Source organism: Ostrea edulis, chromosome 6 (assembly GCF_947568905.1).
Source record: "Ostrea edulis chromosome 6, xbOstEdul1.1, whole genome shotgun sequence".
In the NCBI taxonomy this organism is placed as follows: Eukaryota; Metazoa; Mollusca; class Bivalvia; order Ostreida; family Ostreidae; genus Ostrea; species Ostrea edulis.
In genome coordinates, this window is record NC_079169.1 from 73,350,005 (window position 1) to 73,372,168 (window position 22,164).

The 22,164-nt window shown below is 33.3% G+C and overlaps 1 protein-coding gene across 8 annotated transcripts in view; it reads right to left on the minus strand.

Moving 5' to 3' along the window:
- The window catches only part of LOC125647348 (sorting nexin-33-like), a 36,314-nt gene extending 16,675 nt beyond the window's left edge, over positions 1 to 19,639 (minus strand). The window contains exons 1-10 of one of the 8 annotated variants that reach the window (XM_056140726.1): positions 19,559 to 19,639; positions 14,472 to 14,567; positions 6,726 to 6,800; positions 6,252 to 6,539; positions 5,807 to 5,854; positions 4,166 to 4,281; positions 3,856 to 3,946; positions 3,482 to 3,607; positions 2,663 to 2,777; positions 2,381 to 2,419 (exon numbers count right to left, since the gene is read on the minus strand). In XM_056140726.1, the coding sequence (XP_055996701.1) occupies positions 2,381 to 2,419; positions 2,663 to 2,777; positions 3,482 to 3,607; positions 3,856 to 3,946; positions 4,166 to 4,281; positions 5,807 to 5,854; positions 6,252 to 6,539; positions 6,726 to 6,800; positions 14,472 to 14,567; positions 19,559 to 19,570 (1,006 nt within the window). In that variant the 5' untranslated portion in view covers positions 19,571 to 19,639. Of the gene's footprint in view, positions 1 to 2,380; positions 2,420 to 2,662; positions 2,778 to 3,481; positions 3,608 to 3,855; positions 3,947 to 4,165; positions 4,282 to 5,806; positions 5,855 to 6,251; positions 6,540 to 6,725; positions 6,801 to 14,471; positions 14,568 to 14,652; positions 14,743 to 19,558 lie in introns of those variants that run through there. The other 7 variants (XM_056140723.1, XM_056140722.1, XM_056140728.1 and 4 more) reach the window with 7 other exon arrangements.
- Positions 19,640 to 22,164: the final 2,525 nt, after the last annotated feature.

Here is a 22,164-nt window from a genome sequence, read left to right on the forward strand (position 1 = left end):
CAAATTGGATGAAAAGGATAAAGTGGTTCTGGAGAGGAAATACAGTAAATATATTAAATTCTAAAAACAAACTATCATTCTGGCGAAAATATTTAAAAAATCTAAATTGAGTAACATACTTTTTTCCCAATTTTATTTTATTCATTTTTTTTATTTTAAGCTTTATATTGATTTATTTCAAACTGCCATATCCAGAAATTTAACAATCACAAAGAAAATGTAAACTCATTGAAATAGAAAGATGTGCCTATCATTTGTAAGGGAAACTGAATGTTAATGTGATTACCTAGATTATTCATTAGTACTTGCCTACTGTTACTATACTGGTGTAGGAAATTAAATTCATGGGTTGTGAATTTTGCTATTATTTCTTTGTGCACCCATTCAGTTTCTTAAATTCACAGAAACAGTGTAGAATTTTTTTTTCTCGATCATACATGTACATCCCTTTGCACCCTGCATTTTTGTTATTTCTTTTTATACATGTTTATCTATGCTTGTTATTTTACACTGCAAATAAGCTGTTCATGGCTTCATTTGGATCACATATTATCTACACATTGTAACAGATTAAATGCATACCGTTTGACAATTGCATGGATTTTTGCAATATCAAAAGTATTGTTTACATTGTAAATGTAATTGATAGCAATGCTTATTCACAGGTACATTTACTTTTTTCATTGAAGAAAATTACTTTTTCTGATTGATTTCTGACAAAATCAGAGAGATGATGATCTCCTGTTGGAAGATGTTTCTACAGGACACAAACTCGGAATCAAGAAGATTCCAAACCATATGTGAAAAAACACATACATGTACATGAACAATATACATGTTGTTTGTCTACAATCGAGTTTCATATAAACATTGATAGCAGAAATTGTCACACTAATTTGATATCACCATCAGTGCTCAATTCTTTTGGTTACATATTGATGAATTTTAATGTAGCTTGCATGAATAATTCGATGAGTTAAAACATAATTGAGACCTTAATCTGTTCTGCAGTAACTGGGCAATAAAATTACAAAATGAAATACCAACCTTTTTATTGGACAAGTTTAATATCAAATGCAAAATTAATGTCTAGAAGTTAAAGAATATAATATTACCAAAATTTTCTTAAATAGAAATTGATGGGTTTTTTTTTTTTTAATTTGCAGTTCTATGAAATCCATGTCGACTATAACACCGTAAATAATTTCTCCCTATAGAATATATATCCTTATTCAAATTATTAATATTTTTCATTTATTAAGTAACATTGAATGTCTACAATGTACATGTATGATATCAATGATGGGGAAAAATGAATGACTATTAAAAAGCATATGTAAAAAGAAATTTCAGCAGATTTCATCTGAAAATCTCTTGATGGGAAAAAATATAATCCTTCCAAAATTGTATGTACAGTGTATTGTAATATATCGGAAGTGTTGGGCTTTGGCATTGTAGAATTTATATAAAATAAAAATTCTGACACTTTTAAAAAGTTTTCTACAGACTTATAATCCACTTTCTACATGAAGTTTGACTGAGTCACATACTCCCTTAATTTGCTCATATATAAAGGACTCTAAATTTAGCTTACTATCATCCTATTTAAATTGTTTTAATGTCATTCTGATTTGCTTATACATGTATTTGTAGTCTTATGTTTCCTATGTAAGTAATATATAGTATATCATGTTAGATTTAAGCTATCTGCGATGCTAACGTTAGTTTAGTACATATACAAGTCTCTACAAAGCTATTCAAGTACCCACTCTCCACTACAAGCAATTGAAGAGTCATGGATATTAATTACAACCCTTACACAAGTACTATCATTTTAGTAAAATCCTACTTATCAAACAACTCAATTAGTTTTCATCATGCAATTCTTTGTCACCAACTCGAAGAAAACCCTTAGATTCACAAATCCCAAGAACAGTACCTTTAGATGGATTTTTGGCTGAAATTCCAAAAAATTTATTTCTAAATTTTTACATGTAAATATTGGGGGACATTTTCTTTGATCATAAACTTTACATGTTAAGTTTCTAGCACTACTGCAATGACATAATTCCATTCTCTAATTGTGTGCATTGTATGGGTGTCAATGTGCATAATGGTTGCAACCAGCGTGGAAAAATGCAATGAACATACATAGTTACCAACCTTGAATGATCGCAGAAATAAAGTAATGCGAAATATAAGCAATTCACAATATATGTTTAAAGCACAGATACTCTGGAAAGAAATGGTACATGTAAATGTAAAGGGTAGGCCTTAAAATGGATGACGTGTGTTTATGTGGGTGTGTGTGTGGTAGTGGCAGTGGGGGTAATTCGGTAATAATCCACTTGATACAATGAATAGCCAAGCAGCTACGAACCTCCTTTTACCCCCTGAGTGGAAATGGTGCCAAAGCTTACTGCAATGAATTCTCACAAGAGTGAAAAAAATATCCAGATTACTGAAACTATCAACAATGATTCATAATAATCCACACTGAAGCCTCAACTACAGTAGTAGGACATTTATATAAATACACATGTATGTGAATACATAATAGACATGTACTACTAGACATACACAAGTTTTATTGAATAATATGAATGCAATCATGTTTTGTCATGCAGAGTATTTACTCTGACCTTACACGCGGGATACCAACCTGAAATGGCTTTGTCTGGTAAGGGGGAAATAGGAACACAGGAGAACTTTGCTTCCAGACGCTCATGTAACCAGTCGAAATGTTTGTATCTTCGACTGACCTGGATGTTACTGAACTGCAATATATAACATATTTTCATCAATTTTTAAACCACATGGACATTTTTTTCTTTTATGTACTTCAAATTGCCATTCCATTACAAAAAGATGGATGCAATTTAAAATGACTAAGTCCACCAGGTTCAATGCAAGCTGATTTCTAAATTAAATTTCAATGTGACCACCTAGTGACAATTCTTTTCCTGATAACTTCAATTACTTGTATCATATATAAATTCTGTGGGTTGAACAATTTTCAAGTTCTCATCTCATATAATCCCAAAGCTATTTTCTCCTGACCTTTGACCTCATCACATCAATGCACATGGATGTTTTCCAATGCTATTGTCCATTCAAACACTAATTATCAATACTGCAGGTTCAAAAATACTGGAATAGTTCACAAAAAACTGTGGAAAGACAGTCACTGATGTTACTGTGTTGCTCCTGTGCCTTTGGTGCGAGGTTTTAATACACAATCAATCAATGATTTATAGGAGTGGTGAGTTGATAGACTATATAAATCAACAGTCAATCGTTGACTTACAGAAGGTGTGAGCTGATAGGCTACATGTATATAAATCAACATCCAATCATTGACTTATAGAAGGTGTGAGCTGATAGGCTACATGTATATAAATCAACATCCAATCATTAACTTATAGAAGGTGTGAGCTGATAGGCTACATGTATATTAATCAATGGTCAATCGTTGACTTACAGAAGGTGTGAGCTGATAGGCTATATAACTCTTCAGTCCCTTTAGCTTGCTCTCCTTTTTAGGGGATTTGACTGAACATGTGTATGGCTGTGAGGGGTAGTTCCATGCTGGACCCTCCACTGTATCCTACAATATAGTAAATTTACATACAATGTCTATCACTTACAAACTGATTACAAATGTACTGTATGTATAAAGGGGTTTTTTTTCCAACAAAAATTGTGAAAATAGTAAGATGATTGGGGTATTATGCTGCATGACACAATGAAAATCTCCTTTCATAAAAATGGTTTGTACACGGTGAAACCTGTTTAAACCCACCCTTCAGGTATATGATTAAATACAGGAAATTGAATTAGATATATTTGACCTACTATGATTTTGATGAGATCACTCTCTGACACATTGGCTGATACCGTTCCCATCAAAAAGGCATCACCTCCCGTCTTGGCAAAGGTTGAAAATCTGTCAACAAAACCATTCTATTGGTAAATGATAAAACACATCTCGTACAAAACATCAGAGCTTTAAGATTAACACCAAAAGTTGTTTAATTTCTACATGTGATCTGTGCAAGTTATAAATTTCAACATTATGAAAAAATAAATTGTCATATTTCTAATTTTTCATCAAGAATTTCTTCTATTTTCAAACTGTCCACTAGTTTGTGATTTATTTGCACACCTGTTAAAACTTTTCTTGACTGTGCCATACTTGGACACATCTGAATTTGGAGACAATTGTTTTCTTTCTCTTTTAGGGGCAGATAATCCAAAATTTCCAGAACCTGGTAGTTGATCCTGACAAAATAACAAATTAAAATAAATGCTTCACATCACAGTATCCTGCAGTCACACCAAGCATGCTACAATTTTTATGTCAACAGAAAAGCATTGCTACCAACTTCCTCCAAGTTTTTTTCTGTAAATAAAGCAATTCTAAAAAGATTTTCATTTTTGAAGAGACCATAATTAAACTGCAAATATTATAGACATATGAGATACGTTAATTTTGTACATGCATAGACAGTAAAACACAGCAAAAAACCCACTACTGTAAATGTCCCTCTTCCCAAACTCATGCAATTACTGGTCAAGAAGCAACCCTCCATTATGTATAAATTATTAGTATTTTAACACTGCAGCATATTTGACTTTGGTTGACGGCATCAGAGACATATATAACAGAGATTAGCAACTTCTCCAAGTCTCGTACTATCTCGCGTTTCCCTGTTTTTCGGTAAAAATGCATGCACTGATTTAAATTGCTTATTACATCTTCCATAATGAAAGATATCAAGTTCAAACCATCCAAATCTTATTTCTAAAACATTCAAGAGACATTATTATTTTTAGAAGATGTTTCACTTAACAGTAAAATGAAAGTGAAGTTTCAAAAAGTGACACATGACTCAAACTCTGCAAGATTTCAGCAAATACATGTAGTTACAATTTGCCTACTTTTCTGTTAATAGTATACATTGTAATGTTGATCATGTTGATAATCAAGTCATTTCAAAACTTCTTACATTCGATTCCAATTTATGATAGGAGTGAAATAAACTTCAATCTGCATTAAATTCATCAAACCAATAAATAGGAATTAACAATTTGTAGGTGGGACCGTCATATATCTTATATATAGCGGTAAAAATGCCGCTATAGGAGTTGCTTATCTCTATTATATACGTCTCTGATGGCATGCAACATTGCTGAATTCAGTCCCTTTTCCAAACGGTGCACACCTTACCTCTAGATAATCCTGCTCACGGTGTGTATCAGAGAAAGAAATAAAACTACTTATAAATTAGCCATACCATGGAGGGACTTAACAATCTTTCAAATTCATACACAAAGGAATTGTACCTAGTTAGACATTGAGATTTTGGGATGCAAGCTGTGCAGACTGACATGATGTGTTTAATTATAGCAGTGCCATTAAGTAAAGACTGGAGATGTTATCACAGGAGTGATGCAAAGTGTGGATAGATGTACAGAGTGTTAACCTTGTAGTGACATGTGTTATTCTACCCGAGCTTTTATCTGAAGGATGAAGACGTCTAAATTCATTTGAAATGACAGAGGAATGTGTAAATCTGCTCTCCTTGTACATGCAGTGTGTTAACATGTTTATAAAACACTGTCAAGTTGTTTGTTACAATGAAGTACTTGAGTTAACGTCTCTGTGCATACAATTATACTGTTATTTTGTGTATGCAAGTATTGACATTTTTATCCGGTTAGAAGAATTGATTTCATTTTGATAGAAAAGCCTGGTGTGGTGCTGTAGTTTGCAGACTTGAGGTGGTATAGACAAGTGATCTACCTGTTCTGTCGGTGCTGTGCCCTGACCCTCAGGCTTGGTCTCAGTTGGCTAGTAGTAATATGTGACTTGTGTAAGTTGTGTTATAATCAATACATGTCAATCACAGAATTGTGGCTAAAACTCTGGTGTTATCAGGGACTACAATACATGTGTGTTTGACTGGAAATGTCACCCTTTGAACAGACTACATACACTACATTTTTCAAATACCAATTCTACAAAAGCCATTTACATACTTTTCTAAACTTTTTATCCATATTATGATTTTAGATTTCTACTGTGTAAAAAGTCCAGCACCTGTTAGTCACTTGATGTGAATGTGTATTAAAGCTACCTCTGGTTTGAACTGCTTTAATGAAGTAAAAATATATGTGATGCATTAAGCATTATCAACTTTCAATATTTACATACAGCATTATCGTTTATCATTCACCATGGCCATTACCTGGCTTGTGTTGGTGGTACTGTTAGATGAGTTATCTTCATTATCATCATCCCAGTCATCGTCCCATGTTTCCTCACTGGCCTGTTGCTGTATCCCTCCTGCATGGAACCCTTGATTGTTGTAGCCACTGTTGTGGTTTGTGTAGTCTGGGGCAGGGGGTTGGTGGTCCCAGCTGTCCGTGGTATGGCTGTTCCAATTACCACCCCCTCCTTGTGGCGTATTCCAGTCATCATTGGGCGCTGAAGGGGGTGGGGGTGGAGGAAAAGAGGGTTCGGGGGGCTCCAACAGCTGAATATAATGCTGACTTTTATTGATTGTAAAATGAACTCTCTAACTTACACTAGTATGCAGTCATACACATGTAGTGTAATGAAGACTTCGTCAGAATGAAACACTATGAATGTTATAACAAAATAGTGGCCATGTACTGATCTTATAAATATTATACATTATTAAGATTATAACTCACGTTACCTGTACATAAGACTCTGGAATGAGTCCTTGCTGTCCAGATTCATTCTTAGCTTCCCACCAACCCTCTCCTATATCCTACAGCCAAAAAACAAAACCTCTATTTAATACCCTACAGCAACAGAGACAGCTAGATTACATTCAATGATGAAATACACGGTTGTTGGGAATCATTCGAGCCTCTCCTATACCCTACAGCAAAAGGACAAATTGTATTATTCTAATGATGAACAAGGAAATAGCAAGATTGTGAGAAATCTACATGTATGTATAACAACATCAAATGAACCCTCGGCTTTTTATCTAGGGGATTCAGATTAAAAATATTCTTTCAAATATTCAGAATCTTAGACATGCTTGCATCCTGTGTTAAGTTTACTCATAACCACTTATATATCCCTGTACAGTTACATAACCAAACAAGAGGTCCATGGGCCACATCGCTCACCTGAGCCACCTTAGGACCTGTCATTGTTCAAGGTCAACACCAAAGTATAACAAGGTCATGCCATGAAGAATTTATATACAAAATTTAAAAGCTCTCACATACATAGTTCAGGAGATATTATATAGGTCAGGAATCTCTTAAAATAGGTCAAACTCCAAGATCAAAAGACCAAACACAATTGTGTGCACTCTCTATACAAAATATGAAAGCCCTACCTAAAATAGTTCCTGATATACTAATAGGTTATATTTTCTTAAAAGTAGGTCCAACTCCAAGTTTAAGGTCACAACGTCAAAGAACATTATACGAAATGAAAGGTCTTGCCATAAGACATTTATATACAAGATATGAAAGGTTTACATTAGATAGTTCAGGACATATTGAATAGGTCAGATTTTTATTAAAAGTAGGTCAAACTTTCAGGTCATGGTCACAATATCACACACAACTGGATCACATGAAAGGTCTTGCTGTAAGGAAGGTAAATAAAAAATATGAAAGTCCTAGCTTGAATAGATCAAGAGATATTTTTAAAGATATTTCCCACATATATCAGCATATAAAACTTTGATCCCCAACTGTGGCCCCACCCTATCCCTGGGGGCCATGATTTTAACAAACTTGAATCTGCACTATGCCAGGAAGCTTTAATGAAAATTTCAACTTTTCTGGCCCAGTGGTTCTTGAGAAGAAGATTTTAAAAGATCCCTATATATTCACATGTAAAACTTTGATCCTCTATTGTAAACCCATCTTAACCCCATGGACCATGATTCTAACAAACTTGAATCTGCATTATGTTAGGAAGCTTTCATGTAGAATTCAACTTGTCTGGCCCAGTGGTTTTTGTGAAGATTTAAATAATCCAACCTATTTTTTGCAATTTTGTGATATCTCCCCTTTGAAAGGACCATATGGCCCTTCATTAGAACAATTTTAAATACCCTTCACCTAGGGATGCTTTGTCCAAAGTTTCATTGGAATTGGTCATTTGGTTGTGGAGAAGAAGACTTTTTAAAATTTATCAGTGTATTTTTGCTATTTCGCTATTATCTCCCCTTGAAGAAGGGTGTTGCCCTTCATTTGAAAACACTTGAATCCCCTTCACCTAAGAATGCTTTTTTCAAGTTTGGTTGAAATTGGCCCAGTGGTTCTGGAGAAGAAGTTGAAAATGTGAAAAGGACAGACAGATGGACGACGTACAACAGGCGATCAGAAAAGCTCACTTGAGCTTTCAGCTCAGGTGAGCTAAAAAGAGATCCCCTTACTCAAGTTTTTCATCAGATCCGTCATAAGAAAATCTCTTGAATGTTTACATAAAATGAATATGACTTAATTTGTATACAACCATTTCCCTCAAGAACATGTTCAAACATAAATGTTTTTAATGGAACAGCAAAACATATTTTAATAATTGACATTCATTTTCAGTTCATAATTGTCACATCAAACACTTTTAATTCTTCATATGGGCCATATTGATTACTGAACTACCGGATGAAACCATCAATACTGTAGTGAACTTAAAACACATATAACTTATCTGCATGGTCTTATAAATCCCTCTCTTAGACTTGCTATCAAAAACCTAAGCTGGAATTGAAAAAAACGAAACTGTCTCTGAAATGTACATAAAAAGTATCCAGTATACCTATCCTTAATACACATTAAACATAATTCTATCAATATGTATCAGCTTTTTTCCCCCTGTCTTCATAGATAATGTACACACAAGTATATTGAAATATTGGTGACCGTGTTCTATCCATATATCTAGAGCATTCATATAAACATTATCTGTGTACTCTCACTGTTTATATTCAAAGGGGTCATAATGTAGTTATATACATTTATAAGAGCACTTTGTTGCTTAGTATCACAATTGTACTGAAAAAGCGACTATACATTATCCAGTGTGTTACCTAGATATGTGTAAATATTGCATATCTTCTGTTGTGGTAAACACACTCATAATCATTACACGAGTTTTCATTCTGTTATTGTAATTACATTTATAACAATTACATAAGACACCAGCTGACTGGTCGCAGTAGCTCAGTGGTAGAGAGTTTGCTTTAAACCTGGAGGTTGTGAGTTCGAACCCCGCTCGTGCCATGACTGTGTTAAACCTAAGACATTTACATTTATGAATATCATACATAAGTTTCCATTCTGCTTGGCAATTACATTTATAAATAACACGCAAGTTCCCAGTTACAGTAATTACATTTACGAAATAATACCTAAGTTTTACTGTAATTCTATTCATCTGTAATGCCAATTTGTGTTAACTTGTCATACAATATAATACATATAGCGATATAACACCGGTGTTAACTTGTCATACAATATCAATACATATAATGATATAACACCGGTGTTAACTTGTCATACAATATAATACATATAGCGATATAACACCGGTGTTAACTTGTCATACAATATCAATACATATAATGATATAACACCGGTGTTAACTTGTCATACAATATCAATACATATAACAATATAACACTGGTGTTAACTTGTCATACAATATCAATACATGTAGCAATATAACACTGGTGTTAACTTGTCATACTATATCAATACATGTAATGATATAACACCGGTGTTAACTTGTCATACAATATAATACATATAGCGATATAACACCGGTGTTAACTTGTCATACAATATCAATACATATAATGATATAACACCGGTGTTAACTTGTCATACAATATCAATACATATAATGATATAACACCGGTGTTAACTTGTCATACAATATCAATACATATAATGATATAACACCGGTGTTAACTTGTCATACAATATCAATACATATAATGATATAACACCGGTGTTAACTTGTCATACAATATCAATACATATAACAATATAATACCGGTGTTAACTTGTCATACAATATCAATACATATAACAATATAAAACCGGTGTTAACTTGTCATACAATATCAATACATATAACAATATAATACCGGTGTTAACTTGTCATACAATATCAATACATATAACAATATAAAACCGGTGTTAACTTGTCATACAATATCAATACATATAATGAAATAATAACGGTGGCAAGTTACATAAAGATACACAATCAATAAATTTCAGGAAGTGTAAGACCTAATCTTAATCTGCACATATATCAATTTGAAATATCCAGGTCGGAGGGTTTTTTTTCTTCCTTCAAAACATTCCTACTCCATAGCAATTAATGAATATTTTCCCATAAGAACAGTGAAAAATTCACACTGATAATGAACTTTTGAACAAAGTATTGATGAGTATTGACTAAAACCTAAATGAAGTAGAGCCATCCAAGCAGACCTAATACTTGCTGCAGGGCACATCCAAAAACTGGGAATATCTAAGAAAAATTTATTTCTTACATTTACATTCTATTCTAATGTCTGTCACTATTCCCAGTCATTAAAATAGATAAACCATCTTTATCAAGATCCACATGAGCATTGTTTACAACTCCCGGGCATTCATGAGGAAATGACAACCATTACAATATGTAAAGATATCAAAAGCAAAAGCACTGGAAATGTAAATATATATTCAATATTACTTTTTTTAAATGACCTCTGATGCAGCCATGTAAATCTATGATACACATCTTATAAAATTATATATTGCTCATAATAAATTTTATAATACCCATTTTTATGTCCTAGAAATATTCTAAATTACTTGACACACCTTTTACTCAAAAGACAACTGTGTTAATTAATCTTACAATAAGAAGGTAATGGACATAAAATGCATTAAACAGAGCACCTGTGGCCAAAGGCAAGTTTTGCTGATACATCACTTGTAACAGACAGGAAAAAGACCAATGCTAATTTAATCTTCATCATTTTCATTGAGGCACAATTTCTAGGTCTGAGGCAGCATTTAAAATACAAATTAAAAGAAGTATCCCAAAAAGTGAGAAAATTACAGTCGGTATTGCCACTTGCCTTAAAGTAAGAACAAATCTAAATGTTATCCTTAACCAGGGTCACTAAAGCACACAATGTAACTAAAACCAGATGCAGAATTCGGACCAGGAGTTGGAAGAAGGATACCAAGATGTCTGATGAGTTACCTGAACAAGTCTGGTTTGTGTGGCTATAAAGTGAGGACAGAACGCTGACCTTGACCTCATGCCGACGGACGGACATGGAGCTACTCCAGTATAACCTCCACCCCACCTTTGGTGAAGGGGATATAATGAGGAAATATAAGATTTATGAAACACTACTTTCAGGAGACTAGAGGGTTTCACTGTAAAAAATCTATATTTAAAAAAATAAAATAAAATTTTAACTCGTCGAGTTGATGGCAATGGCAATTAACACAAAAGTATCAATTGTCTTTCTCACCACATAAAGATACTATTTCAGGGAACAAACTCCACATTATTATTTGGTATTGGGGTGGGGTGGGTCCTGCTATAGTATACTTAGGATCATTCCTTGTCTTGAATCAGCCGGGGGGTAGGGAAGGGGGGGGGGGGTGTCATGCTATAGTATACTTAAAATCACACCTTGTCTTGAATCAGCCAGGCTATCGACTTCTGTTCCTCAACTCAAGACTAAAAATGCATTTTCTGTCTTCTAGTACATAAATGTACTTAGACAGGTTTATGCTGTGTGATATTAGTGATGTCACAATATCCATAATGTGCCTAGTTGTTATGGATGTGTATCATATGGTTACAGATTTGTATTTAAACAGTGCAATTTGTATGTGATACACCTTTTACAGAAAACTTTTTGCCTTCATAAACTAGTTTGAGCCTTTATGTGAACTACATTTTACTAAATAATAATAATAGCCTTTTCATTACTGGTGACATATCAATCCTTAGTAGATATCAGTTCTCAGGCCTTCAGCCAATGGACTAATATTTTATATATTCATGTAACTATGTATTGGGGTCTCAAGTTGAATATATGGAAAAGAATACTAGTATATATATCATATGTGGTTACCGGTAAGCAATTTTAAGGCTTTTTTCTTTACTCATCTGAAACACCTGTAATAATTACAAATTTTTAATTTATAGTTGTGTAAATCTCATGATATCATGTCTGATTCATTAGTATAGCCCTTGTCAATCAACCACAAGTCTAGTCGGCTATTCTGTCAATTCCTCTACAATGTGTATTTTATGTAAAATATTCAACATATATAAAGTTAGGAGTTATAATTCTTTTTTTTCTGAGAGAAAGCTTAATTTTTTTCTTCAAACAACAAAAACTATCTGTATGTATACACAAAAGAGAGACATAGTCAAACAAAAAGTAATAACTTTTGATATCATTTGAGAGGTACACAAAAGTTATACAGGAAGTATTTGAAGTTTCTGCATCCCAAAATTTGTAAAGTGCTTCATAACGATACAAGATACAATGTACACAAAGTATGTTAACCAATGAAAATAGCCGACTCATTCTCTTGCTGGTTTCCGACCTCTGTACTGTCACTGGAGTGCATGTACACCTAGTATATATCTCATGAGAAATTTACGATGTTGACATTTACTGCATGTTTATTTTGCAGGTATAAGCCTCAAATTGCCTAAATTGAACAAGCAAAGCAGACATAATTCACTTTAAATACATACACATACTGTGTTTATAATCCATTCATTGTATACAGAGGAAATTGATCTCTTTGCAATCAGTGTATATACATTTGGCAATTCACGAATCATAAAGATACTCATGGCATTCCATACAGAGCTGTTCTTGAAATATTTCTTTTAATTTATTTCTAGATTAGTTCATCTTGACAATGAATTCATTTCAATGAATCCTGATAATTTCTATTTTAAATTATCGACTTTTCAAAATCTATCAATACGGTATATAGTTTTAATTAAAAATGAATTCTACATGTTTAATCACTCAAAGTACATGTAGTACCATTTAATTCCTATCAACAATTTATTTAAAATTTTGTTATGAAAAAAAAAGTGAAGTTTCAATGAACAAAATATGAGTTGTACTCTATCAATATCTTCAATATTTATACCAACATTCAGTAAAACAAAGAAATGTGAAATTTTATGTCAATATATAATAGGACATTAAAGTTGATTGAAAATCAATGACAAACCACACAAAAAGAAATCTAAGAAATAATGCTGTGTCCTTGCCAATCCCTGTAATAATTGTCTTTAAAAAAAAAAAGCAACCTACGCACTACAACATTTTTTTAGAATGGGGCAATTGTTAGATTTATTGAATTGCTTTTCCTGTGTGAAAAAATCTGGTGGCAAACATGCATATATTTTGCTTTACTTCAAAACCTGTCTACACAATCACGTACAAAATTGCCAAATTTAGATGAACACTCTTAGAGACATACTTTCTGGGTTTTTTTTATAACACTGAGGACATTTATTGGGGTGAGTATGGTACATGTACATTTATATGATACTTTATATTCTATAGCTTAATTTCCACATTCTTTTTCATCACATATCTGTATTTCTCCACACTGAGTAACCAGTTCACTATTTACCTATAAGCCTATTTTAACTACAAAAAATGTCATTCATTATATTCATCACCTTTGCGACTATGGAGACACTCTCCTTCACAAGTTTATCTCCCCTCATGAGTAATAAATGTATAATAATGTATACATATCTATTGAGATATTGAGAGAGAGAGAGAGATTTAGAGAGATTTATGCCTTTATATACATATATATAGCCTCTGCCCATGCAATTTTTATTCACTGTTAGTTTTTAAGCAATGAACTGCCGTCTTTAAGATCTTATTAATGACAATAGTACAAACTGCAGTCTTTGTCATCTTTCAGGATTATCAAACAAATATTACCAGTGTAATAATATAGACTAGATGACATAAAGAAAAATTATGCATTTGTAGTGCAATAAATCAAGATCCAGTTTTATTGACAATATCCTGGAAAGTTTCAATTGATGACCAACTATAATTAATACCAACATAAAGATACCATGTACATACCCTAATATTTACTGTAAGTACTGTTTATACTAATGGACCACAATAAAGGTACCCTACTGATAGCCGGTAAACAAGATAGAGGGTAAATACTGCTGATATTTATTAATCTCTATTGAAAGGAAATGCTTTCTGTGCATGCATCTATCTATGGATAATATTTCCATGTTAGATGATACGAAAGTTCAAGTATGAGCAACTGTTCTCCCACATTTATCATAATTCATCATTCATTTCCTCAAAACATAAAAACATGTATGCACACATCAAAGAAAATTTCAGTCATCCCTGATGCGAGCTTACCTGCGCTACAATAGTGAGAGTCTCCCCAGCTCCGAACGTCAGCTCTCCATTATCTGTATCCCCATCAAAGTCGTATAGCCCCCGGGCTTGTACGGCCTACAAAATCAAATGGCCATAGAGAAACAGGCTGTACATGAACACTTCATACACAACTACAGTATGTCAGCACAGAGGTATATACTTTTTCAAATACATTTACATGCAGCTTTCTACGCAGCATCAGCCAGTGATGGGGGGATGGTCGTGTTGTTACCATTTTCACCGAGTGCATGGTAAATCATTGGCATGTTCAGAACTGGGCAAGAAACCAACAGTTGAACACTGTCTCTGTACTGCTGCCAGGGTTCACTGCTAAACCAACCCTGATCCGCATGTTCATGCATCAACAAATAAGTTCTCACACTTTCAAATTTTGAATATTTTTATAATTTTTTGGGGGGGAGGGGGGGGGACATAAATTTTGAATAAAAGGGCACCAGAAATTCAGAAAAACAGTATTGTTTTCCCCCAGGAAAATGACAGATGATACTGAAACATAAAATTCAACAGAAAAGTTCTATTAAAACATTTTTGTTGTGTATCACTTTATCTGAATACTGCATTCCTCTCTATGCACAAAATACAGTGTATCCTGTTCCATCAACAGGTATGTTCATAATGTCAGAGATCTTACATAAGTGATAGAAATATCCAACCAAAGGTGGCTTGACAGATAAACAATACATGCAATAATCCAGGCAGAGTTGATAGCTTTCAACATCTGAAGCTCAGAAAATGATAGGATTTCTGCGAGGTGCATCTATCAAATGACCCACTCCTTCCCACTGGGGATCTGCTAAGATTGGAGAGTTTTTAATACACTATATTTGATAACATTCGCATCTAGGGCGGCTCAGCACATAGATTTCAAAGTATTTCAATTCAAAAATCACAACAAACTTACCATACATGAATTGCATTTTTAAATGATGTGACTGATATCACAAAATAATTGGCAAATTTATCTTTTCAGAAAGTAAATTGTATTAAAGATTCTGGTAAATCTTGAAAATAGCATACAATCATGTATTAAATCCAGCCTTTAAGATTCACCCAGTAATAGGTAAAGAATAAGTGTCTCAATATCATGGTATTTAAAATTTTAAAAATAAATGTAAATTGCAATGCAAAATGAAATTGTATTGAATCAAGATACAAAACTGACCTAAATGCATGTCATTTTATTTATTTATTTTTTTTGCCATTAATTACATGTACCTCCATCGGGAGGATGCTTTCACCTGTTTGCTAGTTTGTGTACAACCTACAGCCCTGTTTTCTCTGAAGGTTGTGAACATATTTCAGATTTAGACACTCATCTAGATATATATGGATGCTGCATGTGGCAATCCTGTACAACCTATAATTTCTGTTGTCCACAAAATAACTATAAAAGTTGTAACAACTTTCTGAATTCGTGAAAGAAATCATAGAGAGATATAAGCCTAAACTGAGAACTGAGCAGATTTTAAGAGGCATTTGAATGAGGATCGATGGTAGAGTAGTATAGAATCTGTCACCGATTCAGTTGATATTGCATCATTACCCTGATATTAGTATATCTTTAAACGTTGTGAATATCTGCTAGGGGTAGCTCTCTTATATAGAGCACCTGACAGGTAAAGCAAGGGTCCACAGCGGGTTCAATCCCCAGTTCAATACATAAACATGTCTCATTTTTATGCTCAATTATGGATTGTGGGGTTGGTGAAAATATGCACTCTTCATTTTTTGAGGGCTCTCTTATTTGATAAATGAGTTGTTTTTCTTTCATAAGAAAGACAGATGTATCAGTATATCGACCGGGTATATATGACTCCTGTGCATGTCCTGTTTTATAGAATGGAGACAGAACCTGTAGAGTGTCCTATCTAATGCAAACAGACAAAAAGTGACAAATTCTTTATAGTTTTGTGATCCTGATGTGTTTTATTGCCATACATGCTGATATGTTATCATGTAATACAATATGATATAATAATATGCTTTAAATACCCAATTTTCTCTATCTTACAATGAATTCTATTTTTGAAAAGGTCACCGTGTCAAGCCTTCTGTTGAGTAATATAACTTTTCTTGGAAGATGAAGTTTACAATTTTTATTTTGTGGGTAATGCAGGTTCAAATGCCTTCCTCTGTTTACATATATATATATACACTAACATTTTAGTCAATAGTTAAATGAATATATCAAATCTATTATGAAGATGAATATAGCATTTTAATGGCAAGAAAATATTTCTAGTAACAATAAAAAGCACTGTCCTGATCTTTTCAGTGTTTCACTGTTACAGATATAACCTGGTGAACACATATTATATTACTTATAAGCTTATAACGATTCTAGATGACACAGCTTAGTTCACTACTTAATAACCCTGAGTACTTCCTACTTATGACTACAAATATTTCAAGTACTTCTTTTATAATAACTAGCCATCTTAGCTTTCGCTGCACCATTCTTGATTCTGCTGATCGTGTTACATAATGGTGATCGACTTTCTACATCCATTATGCAATGACTTTCTGACTTTACATGAAATTCATGTTCAAATGTTAATATTTTTTTTTTACAAGTTGAGTTCCTCTAAATAGCTTTTATGAGTCAATCTGCTTTCAATGTGATAAATAGATTGAATAAATACAAACTATGTAACAAATTGAAAGGTGAAAGAAAACAATGCAATATTGAAAAAATCTAGTAAGTCACCAAGATTTGAACAACTAACCCACAAATTAAATTGACCAGCTTTAATTCTTAACGATGACCATTGATGAATACATGCATTCATGTTACATTTTTGCAAACTACACTGACATATACTTTCTTTATGGAAATACAGTATTGTAACACATAAGATACATCTATCAAAATATATAAACATTTTGAGAAACCTACAGATACTAGTAAAAGTACAGATACTAGTAAAAGTATGTATAGATGTACATACATAATAATCTGTTACAGTACTGTAACTGATGCCTTATACACTGAATAACTTTTCATTGTGCCTTACAGGCCTTATCATAAAACTTTTAAAATTTGATCACACAACACGTACTACATAGTCTATACTAATGGTAAAGCATGCAATCCAATGCAGTGACCTTTAAGTCATGTACACTATTACAGTAACTAATGATGCTGAGATCTTCTAGGTCCAGCAGGGGGGTGGTTTTAATCAGACTGGCTTTTCTATCACTTAATCCAATCAAAACAGTAACAACATCTTAGTGTTGGAAACTTTAGGGCTTGATGCAGTGGCCATTGATCTTTAGGACAGTGTTCTTCATTGATCAGAATAAGGTATACGACATAGATGTTGTTAATTAGACTCGCATTCCTGTGATTGTAATTACTTACTAGGGGGAACATGTGATAAAATGTGGGAAAGATTCATTGGTTTACTATTTCTGCTGGTGAGTTTGGTCATTAGATTGATTATTTTCTAAATTTTATCAGTGAACTGTCAGTCATCCTATAATCATAAAATAATGTATCGTGGGGTACAGAGCAAATAAATAAGTTTTCTTAGACCGGTATTTCATAGGCAGTAGAAGTAAAAAAAAAATTAATCGAATCATAATTAACAAACATACTTGCATGTACACATTTCTGTATCCCGATTTATACGTGTGAACTTTTTGTACCGGTATTTAACTTGTTTGTTTGACTGTTGATTTACATCCAATTTGAGAATTTTTCACTCCCGACATTTAGAGACCTCACCAGCTTTTGATGAAGTGCCACAAATTTTTATCTATGCATGGCGCTTGCAGACAAAGCAGTGGGGTTTTTCTATTGTGTCCACATCTACCATGACACAAGATCTCTGTTGTTAATTACAGTTAAGGTCATATTCAAGAGACCTCTGACTTTCACTTCTAACACTTAACAAAGGAACAGTCAAACAGTTAAAACATCTTACATTTCACAAAGCAATGGGATCAAGAATTGAACCTGTGCCTTTCAGTTTTGAAACAAGTGTCTTAACCACTGGGCTACCATAACAATTTTATAAACCTAGTAAGATAACAACACAGTGCTCCAAATCTGAGGATAACTTTTTTTAAACTGATCTAAAGAGTTGGTGTTTCCATACACAGGGGTCGAATAAGGTCATTGGAATATGGGGGTGCACTGAAAGTGTATTGCACCCCTTTTTTCACCTTCAACAAATAATCATTGTGCTCTTCATTCTTCTAAGGACATTTTGATATGAATATATTTTTCATAACACATGTGTTTAATGACTCAGTGTTCTGTTAAGTCATGGTTTTTCATTGCAAAACAGTATGGAGAAAACTGAGCTGGGTATGTGACACTGCATGAGTAATACATACTCATGACACACCTCAATCAGTCCACACCCCTGTTAGGGAATTTATCCTGGCCCTGTCTATATACCGATAATATAAAAAACTAATGGTTCTCTATATGTGTCGCAATAAACAATGAATAACAGTAACATTTCAGACATGGACACACCTCACAGCTATCACAGCTATGAAGAAAACGCATCCAGAGATTGGTACACCACATTTAACACCACATTTAATGACGAAATGAAAAATTGTAAGTTGTCAAAATAATTCTGCACTATACATACAAAAGGTTTATTCACTTTTCAAAAATAACAAGTATTACTAATTTCAAGAATTTCATAATAGACTAACTATTCTGTAACATGTGATAAGATCAGTTGATCACCCATGATCACTTACACACTTATTACTTGGGCGATATCGATCTCTGGTCTCATATAAGTGAATTGTCTACTTATTTGTACACTTTTTTTCTGATTTTATACTTTCAAAATTTTGACATCTGTTACACTGAGCCGTCCTCCGACATTCGGGGGGTGTCAAAATTCAAATGCTTATCGAAGGGAGGTTATCAGTTATCTACACAGGAAGGATGTCCGAATAAAATTAACCGAAATCAGTTATTCATATGCTCTACTTTGATGTCTGTAACATTTTTTTCAATATAAATACAAAATGCTCGATAAAATCACGATAGATGTTCATCATCGGTACACACTTACCATATCCGCCATGCTACTTCGTAGTGCGATTGAAAATCAGCGCCATCTGTAAACAAAGATTGACAGGGGCGGTCACCAAATTTAACGACGTATTTCAAAATGTTGCCTGTTATTACAATACTTGCATGGATAGTTTGTTAATGCTTTTTCCAAGGATAATTATATCCATAAAGTTTGTTTTTTCTCTGAGAGAGAGAGAGAGAGAGAGATTTCAAGTGATATGTTTTTTTAAAAGAGAGGTGAATATATATCTTGACCTTCAATGAATAAATTGAGAAGATGAAGACTAAATGATAAATTTTTAAATTTTCACTCATTTCCTTGGTTTAAAACCTAGTTTTTGTTGCACGACATATCTATATCTATTCCTCTATATATAGAGGAGGTTGACAAAAAACAGGCAGTCACGGACGCACGGATGCACGGAAACAAATAAAAATAGTACAAATCACGGATTCATTTTGAACGGATGATAAACTTTTCCGTGCATTTTTTTAAATATAGAATATGCTATTGATTTGTGACTTCAAACATACATTGAATTTTTTTTTGTGCAAGTAGGTAGGGGATATATGTAGGTAGAATCTACCAGTTACGGACATTTTCCGTGCATTGTGACGTCACTGTAATTGTTATAAACATGCGAATTTTACACTAAATTACAGACAGGAGACTATACTTCTTTCATAATACAAGAAAAATATTTTATTTCGATTGTTATTTCTTATAATTTTCAATAAGAACAATTTACAGAATTTCCGTGACTTTGGTATCCGTGACTTTGGTATCCGTGACTCCGTGACTACAAAAATCGTCCGTGACTTTAAAATCGTCCGTGAATCCGTGACTTAAAAATTGTCCGTGACTTTTTGTTTTTGTTTATGCAATTTCCGTGACTTTATGTGTTTACGATAAATGATAATGATAAATGTGTTTCTAGTTTTCAATTTTATTGATCAGTAAATTTTGTTAAAAACGGAATGTCAATTTCATATCTTTATCTGTAAAATTTATGACAGTGCAATGTCAAATTCGATTTCGTCCGCTGCTCAAATGAGCATTGCAAATATAATGCATTCTCCGGAACAAAATATTACTGTTCACTTTATGAATTCAGATATTCAGAAAAATGGAAGTGACTGTGGTGTTCATGCAATTGCAAACGCAGTGGAGTTGTAGTTTGGTGGACTCCCAGAACACATTACGTTTAATAGTACAGAAGCAATGAGACCCCATTTAATGGATTGCATAAACAACGAAATTTTCCATAAATTCCCTTCATGTTTCACCCACGATGTCACAATTCAACACTTAGTACTAGACAAATTAGGAAGTCAAATACAAGTCAGTACACATATAATACACTTTTTTTAAATTCACGGAAATTGTTATCATCCGTACAAAATGAATCCGTGATTTGTATTATTTATCAAATCACGGACAGATTTTTCTTTCCAGTCACAGATACCAAAGTTTACGGAAATTCTGTAAATTGAATTTATATGAAATAATGATAAACTACTTGTATTATGGAAAAATATAGTTTTTACATGTTTATTATAATGTAATGAAGGAATCACGGAAATATTGCATACAAATCACGGACAAATGTTTGTGACGAAACAGTTACGGCAGGGCCGTAAATTACATGGAGGCGGAGGAGGCAGCTGCCTCCTCCAACTTTTGAGCCAAAAAAAATTAATATTTAAAGTTCATTAGAATTTATGTTGTTTCCAATAACTAAGAACATGATACCTCCCTTAAAAAGCATTCCAAATCTTTCTTTTAGAATGAGTTAGTCAAGTAACATCTTAGAAAGCCCTAGAATCAAGGATTTTGCACGAAACGTGTTCAGTGTGCACAAAATGTGCTCAGCGTCTGGGGGCCTGGGCCCCCGTCTAATTTCCTGCCTCCTCCAAATTGAAGGTTAATTTACGGCCCTGTACGGTGACGTCACAATGCACTGAAAATTTCTGTGACTGATAGATTCTAACTACATAATTATTCCCTGGGGTGTACACAAAACAATAGATGGTTTTCCATCGAAGCGATTAAGCAAGAGTTATTTCCCATTGGCCGCCATATTGTAGGTTAACATGCCCGGATTCCTTCATTATTCAACCAAAATCAGCCTTGTTATTCTGGTCACTGAGGTGGAGATAAACTGTTTTTCTTATTAATATACATTTGTTAATGCATCTTTTACTTCATAATTGCAATATTGCAAAGATTTTCCCCCATATATTTCTGCCTTACATGTTTGAAATTGGTTGCCTAAAGAAGAAAATCCACCAGTTTGACCTACAAGATGGCGGCCAAGGGGAATAACTCGGGGTCAAAATACGTCATACGAAAACCATCTATTCAAAGTATATTTGAAGTCACAAATCAATTGATTCTATAATTTAAAAAATGCACGGACAATTTTATTATCCGTGCAAAATGAATCCGTGATTTGTAGTATTTTTTCTATTTCCGTGCATCCGTGCGTCCGTGACTTGTCCGTGTTTTGTAAATGTAAATATCTTATATAACTCATGAGATATCTATTTTTAGTAAGATATCTAATAAATTTTATAAAATATCTCATATAAATTTACAGTTTA